The 13,920-nt window shown below is 35.8% G+C and overlaps 1 protein-coding gene across 1 annotated transcript; it reads left to right on the top strand.

Annotated features, from left to right (window-relative positions):
* Positions 1-561: 561 nt before the first annotated feature.
* Positions 562-3,125, top strand: LOC106769104 (probable xyloglucan endotransglucosylase/hydrolase protein 28). Its single transcript, XM_014654584.2, has 4 exons — positions 562-926; positions 1,064-1,164; positions 1,646-1,854; positions 2,328-3,125. Exons 1-4 carry the CDS (start codon positions 737-739, stop codon positions 2,821-2,823), a joined length of 996 nt encoding a protein of 331 aa, XP_014510070.1. The 5' UTR covers positions 562-736; the 3' UTR covers positions 2,824-3,125.
* Positions 3,126-13,920: the final 10,795 nt, after the last annotated feature.

The raw sequence follows: 13,920 nt of genomic DNA, 5'->3' as shown, positions 1-13,920 counted from the left end.
CACAATGATTTTGTGGTAATATAACATACACAGTAGAATATATACATTAGTACTAAATGAAAAAGTGTGAAGTATAAAGTTTCTCAAACAGAAAACTAAGCAAAAACTTAATAGTGTTTGTAAGTGACGTTTAATTAATTTAAGCAAAGTGAAACATAAAAAAGGTGCAGAAGGACAAGTTTCCCTGTACAGATTCATTTTCGATTTTGCTAGATATGTTTAACACAACAGAGCCGCGTGTTGAAGCCTTTGTCAACAAGTCTTTGTACTCATCCAAAACAAAGCACAAAATTACACTACAACAATGCAAGAGAGAGAAAAGTATATTATTATACTAATAATCTACTACCTCTAATAACTCAGACAGCTGAGAGATTGTTGTACAATTGTAACGTATTTCTCATTTTCCACATACATTTATATTCCCCAATTAAATACCAGTACGTTTCTTAAAGAAAAAACAAACTTTAATTAAATAAAAAAATGAACTGAAATTTGTCTACATTCGGACACAGCTCAACACTCTCTCCACACTCTCACGAATACAAATAAGCTTTCCTTTGGCTCTGTCTTTCTCTCTAATCAGCCTCTTTCTGCTCTCTCTATCGCTTCTAGCTGTAGAGATTATTCCAAACCTCTCTCTCTCTCTCATCTTTTTCCATCTCCTTCTTCTTCGTCATCCTTCTTTGCACCACTCTTTATATATCTCAAAAGAACACTATCAGGAAACACAATCATGAAGGGGTCTCACATGGAGTTCCTAGTAGTCTTTTGTTATTGCATACTCTTTCTCTTCGTTTCTGCCTCGTCCAGAAACTCCCCCATCATACCCTTTGATGAAGGTTACGCGCCCTTGTTTGGAGACGGTAACTTGGTCATCCACAGGGATGGCAAATCGGTTCATCTTTCACTGGATGAGAGAACAGGTTTTTCTTTTTCTTTTTCTTTTCTTTTCTTTTTCTCTTGCCACCTTTGTCAATCTATGTGGGGTTATTGAGTTGTTGATTTCTGTGGTTAAAGTCTTCACCTTTTTGGGTTTTCCATTTCTGTGATGTGTTTGCAGGTTCAGGATTTGTGTCGCATGATCTTTATCTTCATGGGTACTTTAGTGCTTCTATTAAGTTGCCTGCTGATTACACTGCGGGAGTTGTGGTTGCTTTCTATGTGAGTATTTTGCCTCAATATTATGATTAATGAAAGTGATACTTTTTTTTTTTTTGTATGAGCCGATTTTATTCCTGTTTAAAAACTCAGCCATCCATCTTCTTCACCAGCTCTCCCTTTTACAAAAATTTCTCCTTCACCTCAATCACCAAGTCTTTATAATATCGTTTTGTTTAAGTAGCAGTTTTTCTTATTTTCGAAAATCTAAGCCAAACAGCCCTCAGGGATTTATTAGTAAGGTTCTGAATTTGAAGAATACCAGTAAGTTTTTTGTGATAAAATAAAAAGTTCACATGTTTCCATTTTCATCCTGAACAGTGGAGAATGAAATTTAGGATTTTTGAAGATAAAATTTAGGACTTCTTCCTGGGCAAAAGTGCAATTTTGTTTGTTTGAACCTGAAACGTCATCCTTGTTTTGATTTTAACGTTATGCGGAAAATAGGAAAAGTAATTTATTTCATCATGTTATCTGTTTGCAGATGTCAAACGGTGACATGTTCCAGAATAACCATGATGAAATCGACTTTGAGTTCTTGGGAAACATTAGAGGCAAAAACTGGAGGATTCAGACAAATGTTTATGGCAATGGTAGTACAAATATTGGCAGGGAGGAAAGATATGGTCTCTGGTTTGATCCTGCAGATGATTTCCATCAGTACAGTATTGCCTGGACTGATTCTCAGATCATGTGAGTGTCTATCTGAACCCCCACATATACCATATTTGGTCATTTATTGCATTATGTCCACAACTTTGTTATGGTAACTTTTATCATCATTCTTGTTTCTTACCACACCCCCTCACACTGTAGTTTGACGATCAGTTTGTAAGTAGAAATTTGATGGATTTGCTGTTGTTTGATAGTTTCTCTGTTGGTCTGTTTAACTTTCATCAAAACATTTCATCTAGTTTTCTTTTTCCTTTTACCTTAATGTGTGTGTGTGCAATATAAGGGGTAAGTGGTTTGTTAAAACCTCTCCTTTTTCTTGTGGTAACTTGGTTTGGTTACTGAGAATGAATAAAACCAGATAGAAAGCAAGGTAACTAGTATACTTGAATGGGACATATCCTTGTATGGATTCCATGTTTTTCTGATTGAACTATGTTTTTCTTATATCAGAAATGGGTTTTCTTAATTGTGTGTGGTGTATCCATGTCCAGTTTTTATGTGGACAATGTTCCTATCAGAGAAGTGAGGCGAACAGAATCTATGGGAGGAGATTTCCCCTCTAAGCCAATGACACTGTATGCAACAATATGGGATGCATCTGATTGGGCTACGAATGGAGGAAAATACAGGGTTAACTACAAGTATGCACCCTATGTTGCCAAATTCTCTGACCTTGTTCTGCATGGGTGTGCAGTGGATCCGATTGAACTGGTGGCCAAGTGTGAGAGTGATCAAAAAGGCATTGGTTCTGGTGTTACACCAGCGCAAAGAATCAAAATGGAGAATTTCAGAAAGAAGCACATGACATACTCCTACTGCTACGACAGACTCAGATACAAAACACCTCCATCAGAGTGTGTCATCAATTCCCAAGAAGCCGAGAGGCTAAGAAAGTTTGATCCAGTCACTTTTGGAAGCGGTCGGCACCATGGAAAACGACACCGCCACACCAGAGGAAGCCAGACAGAAGCAGCTTCATCATTTTAAGAATACCATCATTTGTTTCATTTAGTTAAATTCCTGGGTTTATTTTTATTTTTTTCTGGTGTATAGAGAGGGAATAGAATTCTTGAATTCTTGAATATGGTGATAGTTTTGATATGGTGGTTGATTAGTTATTGCTGGTGGTGGTTGGTGGGTATGTGTATAGTTCACACCTTTAGGTTCCCAGGTAATTTTGCTATTGTAATTCATGTCTTTTTGTTTACAAATTAAAATCCTTTGATTTTGTACTTATATTTAGACCACACACCTCAGCGGTTCAATAATTTATTTAGCATTCGTTATCTTTTAACTGCAATTCAGGCATTTATTTTATTTTTTCTCATCACAGACAGACACATCTGAGTTAAGTGGTCATATTTGTCAGTTGAACGTTAGAATTATTTAATCAATCTTAATGGGATTCCAAGCTCAAGCTGAAGAATGATTAAGTGTTGTGCCGCTGATTCTTAAATTAATTTTAACCACATCATCTGTCTTTTTATATTTTTTGTGTTTTGCAACATTCTGGTATATCTACGTGGAAACGAAATGGCTACTTGTTTTTGTCGACCTGCATATCTGTTATCTTTTTACAACGGAAAGAAAAACTTTTGTTTTCCACTTTCACAAACGAATTTTCTCGTATCACTCTGTATCATGGTTATTGCGAATTCAGATGTTAAAGCAATAATGTTGTATCTAGTAGGAAGGTAATTCTGGGCTGATTGAAACGGGAGGGATTTCAACAAAATATTGTAGATTTTCCTTTTATTATAATAGTCAATTTTTCAAGGATAATTTCATCCTTTTTATGTTATTTTGAAAATTTTAAAATCAAATATATATATTTTTAAAATTATAACCTTAATTTTATTTTTTTATGCATACAAATTGTTTTAAGAGAAAATAAAAAAATATAATATATAATTTATTTAAAAGGGTCAAATACAATTTTAGATTTTAAACCTTATGAAATTAGAATTTGATTGTATTAAACTTTGATACTTTGATCTTAGAACTTAAATAATGAATAAATATAATATTTTTAATTTAACCGTTACATTTTTTTTAATATGTTAAATAACGTTTTATTAACTTTTGAGTTACTTACACTCTTTTAGGTACAATTCTAAAAAATATTATAAATGAAAACTAATTTTTTAGGTATACCATAAGACTCTTTATGACAATGTCTATCTTTTTATCCAATCAGCTTGATAAACAAAGTATGTTTCTTTTGTGCTTCTTTTAGAGTCTTTTTGGTGTTTGGGATGCATGTATAATCTTTGTTTTTTTATTTTTGGTTTTATCCAATCACATTCTTATAGACTGTGGTAAGAAAAAAGTAGTGTTTTTAGATACAAGGTGTAGTGTCTACACAATAGGTGTGGAATGAAGTGAAATAAGTGATTAATGTTTTGTAATCTTAACTCAAATGGATGTTAATAATGAAGAAAAAAAAAAGTTAGATACTAGTGATGAGAGATTATATGGATGTATTTCCAGATGAAATTCTTAGATTACTTCCAAAGAGGGAAGTGAAGTTTGCTATAAATTTGGTACTAGGTGTTAGACTAGTACCAATAGCCCTTTAAATGAAATGAAGAAGAAAATAGAGAAGTTGCTTGAAAAGTGGTTTATCAGACTAAGTGTGTCACCTTGGAAAGCTCCAATGTTGGTTAAGAAGGATGAAAGTTCTAAATTATGTGTTGATTACAAGCAACTAAATAAACTCGTGATTAAGAATAAATACCCTTTTCCAAAAATTGATGATTTGATGGATTGGTTACACAGAACATTAATGTTTTTCTAGATAGATTTAAGGTCAGAGTATCATCAGGTCTTGGTAAAGGAGGAGGATATACAAAAAAACAACTTTCAGCTCAAGATATGGGCGCTATGAATATGTGGTGATGCCATTTGTAGTGTCAAATGCCCAAACTATATTCTTGGACTACATGAATAGAATTTTCTACCCCTCTTTAGATAAATCTTTTGTAGTTTTAAAAATGATATCCACTTTAGAAGAGCAACTTGGTGCCAGATTGTTCAAATATGAGTTTTAGTTGAAAGAAATACAATTCTTGGGACATATCATATAAGGTTGAGGGAGTGGTTGAATGGGAAGGTCCTAAGTCAGTCACAAAGATCATGAGTTTTATGGGTCTAGTTGACTACTATAGTAGATTCATAGAAGGTTTGTCAAAAGTAGTGGCTCCTCTAAGACAAATAACTCATAAAGGTCAACCTTTTGAATGACCGTATAAATGTGAGTAAATATTTTAAGAGTTGAAGGCAAGGTTGACTAGTGTCCCAATTTTGGGGATACCAAATACAAACATGCTTTTTAAGGTATATTGTGATGCATCACATAAGGGTTTGGGATGCGTGTTAATGTTGGAGAAGATGACAGTAACATATGCTTCAAGGCAATTGAAAATTCATGAAAAGAACTATTCTACCCACGATCTTAAGTTAACAATAGTGGTGTTTGATTTGAAAATATGTAGTCATTATTTGTATAGTGCACAATTTACGATGTTTAACAACCACAAGAGTCTTAAGAGCTTGTTTAAGTAGAGATAGATGAATAAGAGGTAGAGACGATGATGGAAAGTATGTGGGATTTTGTCGAAAGGCTAAAGTTGAGCACCCGATGTTAGGAAACAGGTTGGCTTCGTTTTACACCAAGAGGGGGGGTGGGGGGTGAATTGGTGTTAGTTCAAAAACAAAATATTTTCGCAATCTTGGTATGAAAATTCAAAGTTTTTGATCTTTCCTTGAAATGCAAGTAATGAAAATTTCAGTGGAGCGGAAAAACGTAGTTGACTACTAAACAATTAAAGTCGACTGAAATAAAGAGTGCAGGGATAGAGAAAATTAAACACTAGGTTTTATACTGGTTCGGCCAACAATGCCTACATCCAGTGTCCTTCCAATCTTGGAAGCAAATGCACTATAATGGTTACGGTTTTTACAACAAGGAATTTATAGAAGCACCACGCAAATATATAAATCTCCTCTCTAACCCAAAACCAAATATAGCTGCACACACAAAACCAAAATTGCAGCAAGAATCCCCTCTTCTGCAATCTGAACCCACGTCGAACAATCCTCAACGTGTAACCAACACTCTTCACAGGATGCCAAGCCTATCACAGCACGTGTCACAGGTTGCCAAGCCTACCATAACAGATTTCAAAGGTTGCCAAACCTTCAGTCAAATCCAGTAGTCTTCACAGGATGCCAAGCCTTCAAGATCAAACCAGAAGCACCTTCTTTGTGCAGATGTTGATCAAACAGTGTGCGCAAAAGACTCCTCAATCTAAATCTCTCTCAAGGAAGATCACCACCGTCTTCTTGGAGAATTCTTGGAGCTCCCTAAACTGAGAACTTTCTTTGAAACAGGACAATGAAAATGTCAGATCACAAAAGTCTCAGAACAATTCGTGTTCTGTTCTATTTATAGTTTTCCTGTCATTCTCAGTCGAATTGCCTACTAATACAGTCGACTGTATTAAAACAGTTATAACAGACAGTCAACACAAAGGCTCAACACCAAAACAGACCGCTCAACGGTGGCGGCTAGGTTTTTTTTTTCAAAAACCTTTCCTAAACTGTCCTAATCTCCACTCTTTTACTAATTTCATCAATCCAGACCAAAATCATGCAATTCAATCGGTTCAAACAGTTCCTATTTCATCAATTCATACAAAGAAATCAAAATCCCCAATTTATCATGTTCCTAAGCATGTTCATCAACAAATCCCAAAATAGAAACCCTAATCATGAATTTGCATACTTACTTGGGTGGAGACTTTGAATGTTTGCAGAAAATTTTTCAATTGATAATGAATATCCTCTCCAATGCAAAACCCTCAACCAAAAACCCCAAACTTTGACTCAACAATGGTAGAAAATTGAATTTTTGGTGAGTGGGTGATGAGAAAGTGAGGAAATCTTTCTAAAAAGCTCTTGAAAGTGAAAGGAGAGTACTAGGGCTTAGGGAGACCGCTTAGGCGAAATGCAAAAAAGAAGAGTTTCAAAGTGAAGAACTTCAAAAACCGCTCAGCTTTTAAGAAAAGCCAAGACTCACTACGCCGCAACCGCTCAGCGGTAAAATTGACCGCTCAACAGTCTGCGGTAAATTTTCCTTCTTCTTCTCTGCTTGCTTTTTGAGCAATCTTACCTTATAGCACTCAGTTTCAACCTTCAATTTTTCAATTATATGTCTTTCCCCTCTCAGATGTAACAATTAAACATGCAATGCATAGGATTAAAAACAATACAATCAGCTAGGTTGCCTCCCAGGTTGCGCTTGTTTAACGTCTCGAGCCTGACCCGAACCTGCTTAGCACTCATCAATAAGTGCTTATCCTTCCAACACCCTTCAGTAGGTGTGCTTACCTTGTATCCATCAGTGGTTACATAAAGGTTTTAGCATCCCTCAGTAGATGCTACCCAAAAGTGTTCAAAAATCCAATAAATTACATGTCCCAAATCAAATAAGCCTAAAAATACAAATGTTTTATACAAAGTGGGATTAAATATAATCAAGTCATTCCATCCCAGTTGGGATCTTCATCCACCCAACTCATTAGTTGCATTCTATCCACTCTTCTAATGGCTTTAGTATATGGTCTTCTGATCTCTACCTTGCCATCTTCTTTGATCTTGTTGCCAATCCACTTCCGATTTTTAAATCTTACCTGTGATCCTCGTGCAAGTCGTGTATCTTCAACGTGGATTCTTTCTCCTTTATCAACCTCCTCCTCTTCAGGTACCTATAAAATATTACAATTGTTAGAATTGGTATCTGTTGTGCTATCATCTGGTGCAACTTCCCTACTTGTCTCTTTGAGCCTGACTCTCTTCTTCATTTTCACTTTCTTTCCCTTGGAGCAATTATACATTAACACTTATTCTTGATCTTTCAAAAGTTATTTTTCCATCATGGATACACATCACCATTCTAGAAGTCCTCATAAAAGGTCTTCCCAAAATTAATGGAATCCTTCCTTCATTTTCCATATCCACAACTACAAAATCAATCAAGAACTCCAACTCCTCAATACGGACAATTGCATCGTCTACCCTACCAGTTGACTTCTTAATAGAACCATCTGCAACTGTTAAAGTAGTATTAGATTGCTTTAACATTAACCCTTTTAATTTTTTTCAAGTAACTCAAGGGCATTAAATTTATGCTAGATCCAGAGTCTATCATAGCTCTTCCTATGTCCATATCATTTATCACGCATGGAAGAGTCAATAATCCTATATCCTTCATTTAGGTGAATGACGTTCCTTTCTTGGCTGCACAAGCACTTCCTGTTCTTTTTCATCTAAATCTATCACCTCTCCAAGGTAATAATTAATTTTCTTAGAATAAACAGGATTTTGAGGATGATTTTCTTCTATAGGAACCATAGTCACATGTTTGAATATTTCTTTCATCTGTCCATTGTGACTATCTCTTCTTTTCTCAACTTCTTCAAACCTCTCTTCTTCTTCATCTTCTTCACCAAACTTGCCACCCTCACTTACCTCTTCTTCATCACTGCTAATCTCAATAACTTCCACCTTTGCTTTTCTTTTCTCCCTTGCTACAACAACATGACACTCTTCCTTAGGATTAACATCAGTATTAACCCTAGATTGATTCTTTTCTGTGATCTCAATCCTCTTTGACAGTTGGCCAAGTTGCATCTCCAAAGATCTAAAGTTGGTCTGGTTACTAGAATGTTGCGACTCATAACCTTTCAAAAATTTGTCAAATCTATTAGAAAAATCTCTAACATTCTCTGTCAATTGATTTATTTGCTGCCACAAAGGAGAAGGTTGCTGCTGCTTAAAGCCTCCTGTTTGCCCTGATGGGTTATTCTGTTGTTGGCCACTACTCGGATGGTTCTTCCAACCTTGGCTAGGATTGCCTTGGTTGAAATTCCCTTGCCTGTATTGGAATTGGTTCCCCATGTAGTTTGTTTCCTGCTGCATCTCCTCAGGTATGGCACATTGACCATTGATATGGTCACCACCACAAAAATCACATAGCTGTTGTGTTTGGGAGACATATTGAATCTCCTTTGGAAGTTGTGAGAGGATCTTTGTCAATGTATCTAGCATTGCATCATCTGCAGGTAAATGCAAGATTCCTCTCTTTTGTGTTGGTGCACCCCTTTCACTAAACGCTTCTTGTTCATTGGCTGTCATACTCTCTATCAAGTCATAGGCTGCATCCCCAGTCTTTTGTTTGATATTACCTCTACCTGAGGCATCCAACATCATCTTAGACTGCATATTTAGTCCACCAAGGTAAGTAAGAACAAGGGTTGTCTTGTCAAACCCGTGAACTGGTGTCTTCCTGAGTAAGCCTTTGAATCTTTCCCATGCTTGACCTAGAGTTTCTTCCATGCCTTGCTTGAATGATGAGATCTCCAGTCTTCCCTGAGTAACTTTAGACTGTGGGAAATATTTGTTGACAAACTTTGTAGCCACAGTCTCCCATGTAGTAAACATCCCTTCAGGGAAAGAATTAAGCCACGTCTTAGCATTGCCTCCCAATGAAAACGGGAACAAGCTAAGCTTTACTCTATCATCTGATACACCTGCCATCTTCACTGTATTACAAATTTCACTAAACGATGTCAAATGGTCATAGGGGTTCTCATTTGACAGGCTGTGAAATTGGTTGCTTTGCACCAGGTTTATAAGTGTTGGATTCATCACCATGTTGGTCGTTTGATCCGTAGGCATGACTATGCTGTTAAAATGGAAAGGGCCAACAACATTAGATTGGTCTGCAAGAGTGCGTCTTGGAGGAGTTTGTTCAGCCATATCCTCTGTTCTTCTAACTGGTGAAGGTGATAGTAATCTTTCAAGGGAAGGAAACAAATCCATAGATGGGCGTCTGACTCTCCTTCTTCCCCTTGTCTCGCTTAAGCCTTCAAGAATAGGTTGCGTATTTTTTCTTGCTCCTAGTGTGTCTAGTCTCCTGCTGCATGCACAAGAAACACAAACCCTAGTATCACTTTTTTTATATAAAAGAAAAAAATAGATAAAAAGAAAAAAAAAATAAATTATATACAATCAAGTCAAACTTAATCAGTTTACACTACTAAATAAGTTAAACCACGAGTCCCCGACAACGGCGCCAAAAAATTGTTAAGTCCCTAGCAAGTGTAACAGATCGTTATCAAGTAATATAAATGGGTAAGTCCAAGTATCGTTTCCCAAAGGACTCTTAGGCCTTACTTTTCATGTAAACGAATCGTGTAAGACTTGAGAAAAGAATTAAATTGAGATGTGTATGCAAAGAACAAAAATAAACATGCAAACGCAATGATTCAATTGGTTTAAAGAAACTATGGATGAATGGAGTTGTTGGGGTTTACAATTTCATCTTATCCACCCTCATATATTTACTCTTCTTATTTAATTAGCTTATTTATCATATTGTCATGCAAACTTTCTTAGTCTACCCTTAANCCAATCCCTTGGTGAAAAGAGCCTATTACTAATTATCGGCTTGCTATCCCTAGCCTCCCCTAGTAATTAATAATGCATGATAAACGGAAGCAAAATACAATTGATCGTCCTACCCCTATCCCTAGGCGGTATTAACATAATCAAGGAATTCAACACCAGTTCATGACATTACTGTACGTCCCCGTATCAATAAAGAAAAACAACATTTACGGAATGAGTTAAACGATAAAAGCATTAAGCAAAGGTGAAGAACTCAACAATTGATAAATCAAGCATATGCAAGCATATAAAATAAATAAGAATTTAGATATATGAGAGTTACAAAAGATTACATTGTTCCCCAACAACCTAGGGTTTAGTTCACCATTATCATGGTGAATCTAGATGAAATATAATGAAAGAATGGAAGAAATAACCCTAAGCTTGGTAGATTGGAGCCTAAGCATCCAAAAAACCTCCTCTAAGGTGTGTGGAATGGCTCTGGACGTTTCTTTCTGCCAAAATAATGTGTTTTGATTCACACTTGGGCTATATATAAGCCCAAAAAGATAACAAAAAGATTACAGAATTAAGCTAATAAAAATAGACAACTGCCCAGGCGCCTAAGTTCACCGCTCAGCGGTTTCCCTCTTGCCGCTTTGACCGCTCAGCGGTCAGTTTTGCCGTTGAGCGGTTTCCCTCTAATCGCTCTGGACGCTCAGCGGTCCATTCTGGCGCTTAGCGGCTCACTTGACCCTTCTTTTCATCATTTTCCATCTTCAATTCACCTTTAAACCCTGCAAAACAATGCAAAACAAGCATAATATCTCTAAAACCAACCTTTGACTCTCATAAGACTCAATTAAGTGTTTTACTTGATTTTAAGCTCATTCTAAGCCATAAAGGGTGTGTTTTAATATCAAATTTAAGTATGAAAATAATGGTTTTTAGACCGTTATCACCCTCTAACTCTCCTTCGTTCTGCACATTCGACGTTTTCTGAGTTCTTTGGAGAGCTCTCATTAGGTTTACGTTCTCCTTCATTTTTTGTTGTATTTTTGGTACTGCATTATGCTTCGTTTTCCATAATCTACCACTGCATTGTGTTTTGAATTTTATAATTAATGGCATCTTAAATTTCTAGGTTGGTGATTAGGGTGATTGCATCGCTTCTATGAGGTTATTGTTGCATCATTGTGTCCGCTGTTCTGACCTTGCACATCATTGAATCTATTTGAGCTGCAATTAAGACATGCTTAGTGTTCTAAATTTTGTCTTATCTTCACTTAGTTGATTAGGGTCATGGTTGCTTAATCCGTGATAATGCATGGTTGATTGAATGCGTGTTTATGAAAATTGTTTAGTCCTCTGCTTAGTTAGATTAATTAATGTTGGATTAGGGGTGACAAAAGTGGTTAATTATAGTCAACCTGGGATTGAAAGCTTTGTAATCAAGCTAATACCAACATGTGTTTTAATCTGTGTTGAGTTAGTGTTTTAAGTTAGTTAAAGTCAAATCACAAAACTGTCCATAACCACCCCCTCACCACGTGTTCGACCTAATGCTTGAACCAACATTTGGTCCTTGAGAGACGATCTAGGGGTCATTCTCCTAATACTGCACTTTTATTGAACATTAAATTTGATTCGGGTATGACCTCGATCAAATATTTCTAAAAGTTTTGATGTAGAAATTATGCTTTTAGATGAAAAAGAAGATTTAGTCTGTTTTCCTTTTTACAAGAAGCACATAGCTTGTCTCTTTCAAATTTCAGTTTAGGCAAACCAATCACAAGATCTTTAGAAATCAATTTATTTAAATTTTGCATATGAATGTGCGCAACCCTTTTATGTCGTAGCGAAGGATTTTCTTCTTTTGCAACTAAACATGATATGCTATGACTAGACGCACTTTCAATGTCAATCAGATATATATTACTATGTATAACACCTTGTAATGTCTATCACTTTCAAAGGTTACCTTGACCGAACATGCTTTCCGCTTATTAGTTTTATTCTGCTACGCGACTCGATAACGATACCGAGTGTCCCGACACTGAGTCGCTTGAACTTGATGAGCTAGATTCATTTTCTTCCCAAGCAATGTAGGCTTTCTTCTTCTTTGGAAATCTCTTTTCTTTCTTTTCTTCACTTCTTTTGCTTTTGGGACAATCAGACTTGACATATTCTCTTTCTCCACACACGTAGCATTTGATGCTTGATGAGGATCCTTGATTGTCCTTCTTGAACTTGTCCTTACCCTTTGCTCTCATGAATTTAGCAAACATTCTTATCACGAGGCTCATGTGCTCTTCATCATCATAATCACCATCATCTCTCTTTAAACTCTTCCCTTTGGAGATTTCGGATTTGAAGGTCAAGGTCTTCTTCTTTCCTTGATCTTCTTCTGCAGTCAATCTGTTTAGCTCAAGCTTGTGTCTACGGAGCTTTCCAAAAAGGATTGCCATCGACATTTGGGATGGATTTTGGGATTCTGAGATGGTAGTTAATCACTATAAAGAGTGATTAACTATTTCTACTAAATATAGTTTTAAAAGAATAGAAAACACCTTCCTTTGACACACGAATGAAAGAATTTCAGCTCAATCAACTTGAAGAGAACCACTTCGACCTTAGACACACTAAGCGCAAGCTTCTCCTATTCACAAGACTTGATTTGAGCACAATAACACTTGAGAAATTCCTTAGACATTTTCTGTATTCTCAAATGGCTTAAATACCTTCTAAGAGGTTTAACAAGATTTATATCAAGCCCAGGGCTCATAAACTAAAAGGTCTCCTTCCAACTGCAAGTGACAACTGATTATCATAAGTGATAATCGATTATTTGCGACCGTTATGAGGTTTTCAAAAAGTGATGGTCGATTATTTAGAGTGATAATCGATTATTTGCACGCCTTGGATAATATTAAAGAAGGCAGTGATAATTGATTTTCTTGTGTGATAGTTGATTATTTGCACGAGCAATGTCTTTCTACTTTAGCTTGTGATAATCGATTATTACCCTTGATAATCGATTATTTGCGCAAAGACTCACTAAATACGAAAACTTTTTTGAGTTGTTTAAATCATTACAATTTATCCTATACATTTGTTTCTACAAAATGCATTTAACAAAGATGTTGTTGATAGGGGGAGCAATATGAGTGTTGAACCTAATCCCCGATGTGTTTGATTTTTGATGATGACAACACATTGATGGAAAAACAAATAGATGTTGTCATGACACAACAAAAATATGCATTTGTGATTGATACATATGTTACTATGCAAATGTTTCATGATGATTAATACATATGATGATGTGTTGTTTGGTATGCATACTTTTGTGATTATAATTGTCTTTATATCACACTAGAAGTTTTTGTGTGATAAAACCACAAGCACAAAGCATCTCTGTATGAAATAATCGATTGTAGTGATGTTGTAATCAATTAAGTTCATTAGATAACTTATGTTTTATACTATGGCAAAACAACAGGTTTTAACCGATTACATTGATGGAAAAACACTGTTTATGTAACAAATAAGTCTTTTATTCTTTGAAAACTGTTTTCAAGCTAAGTCTCAATAGTATTAACGGTCATAGTTTTATATATATTGTCTAGCATT

Source organism: Vigna radiata, chromosome 7 (genome assembly GCF_000741045.1).
Source record: "Vigna radiata var. radiata cultivar VC1973A chromosome 7, Vradiata_ver6, whole genome shotgun sequence".
Lineage (NCBI taxonomy): Eukaryota > Viridiplantae > Streptophyta > Magnoliopsida > Fabales > Fabaceae > Vigna > Vigna radiata.
Note: the sequence above shows the minus strand (reverse complement) of the source record. Positions and strands in the feature narration are given on the sequence as shown.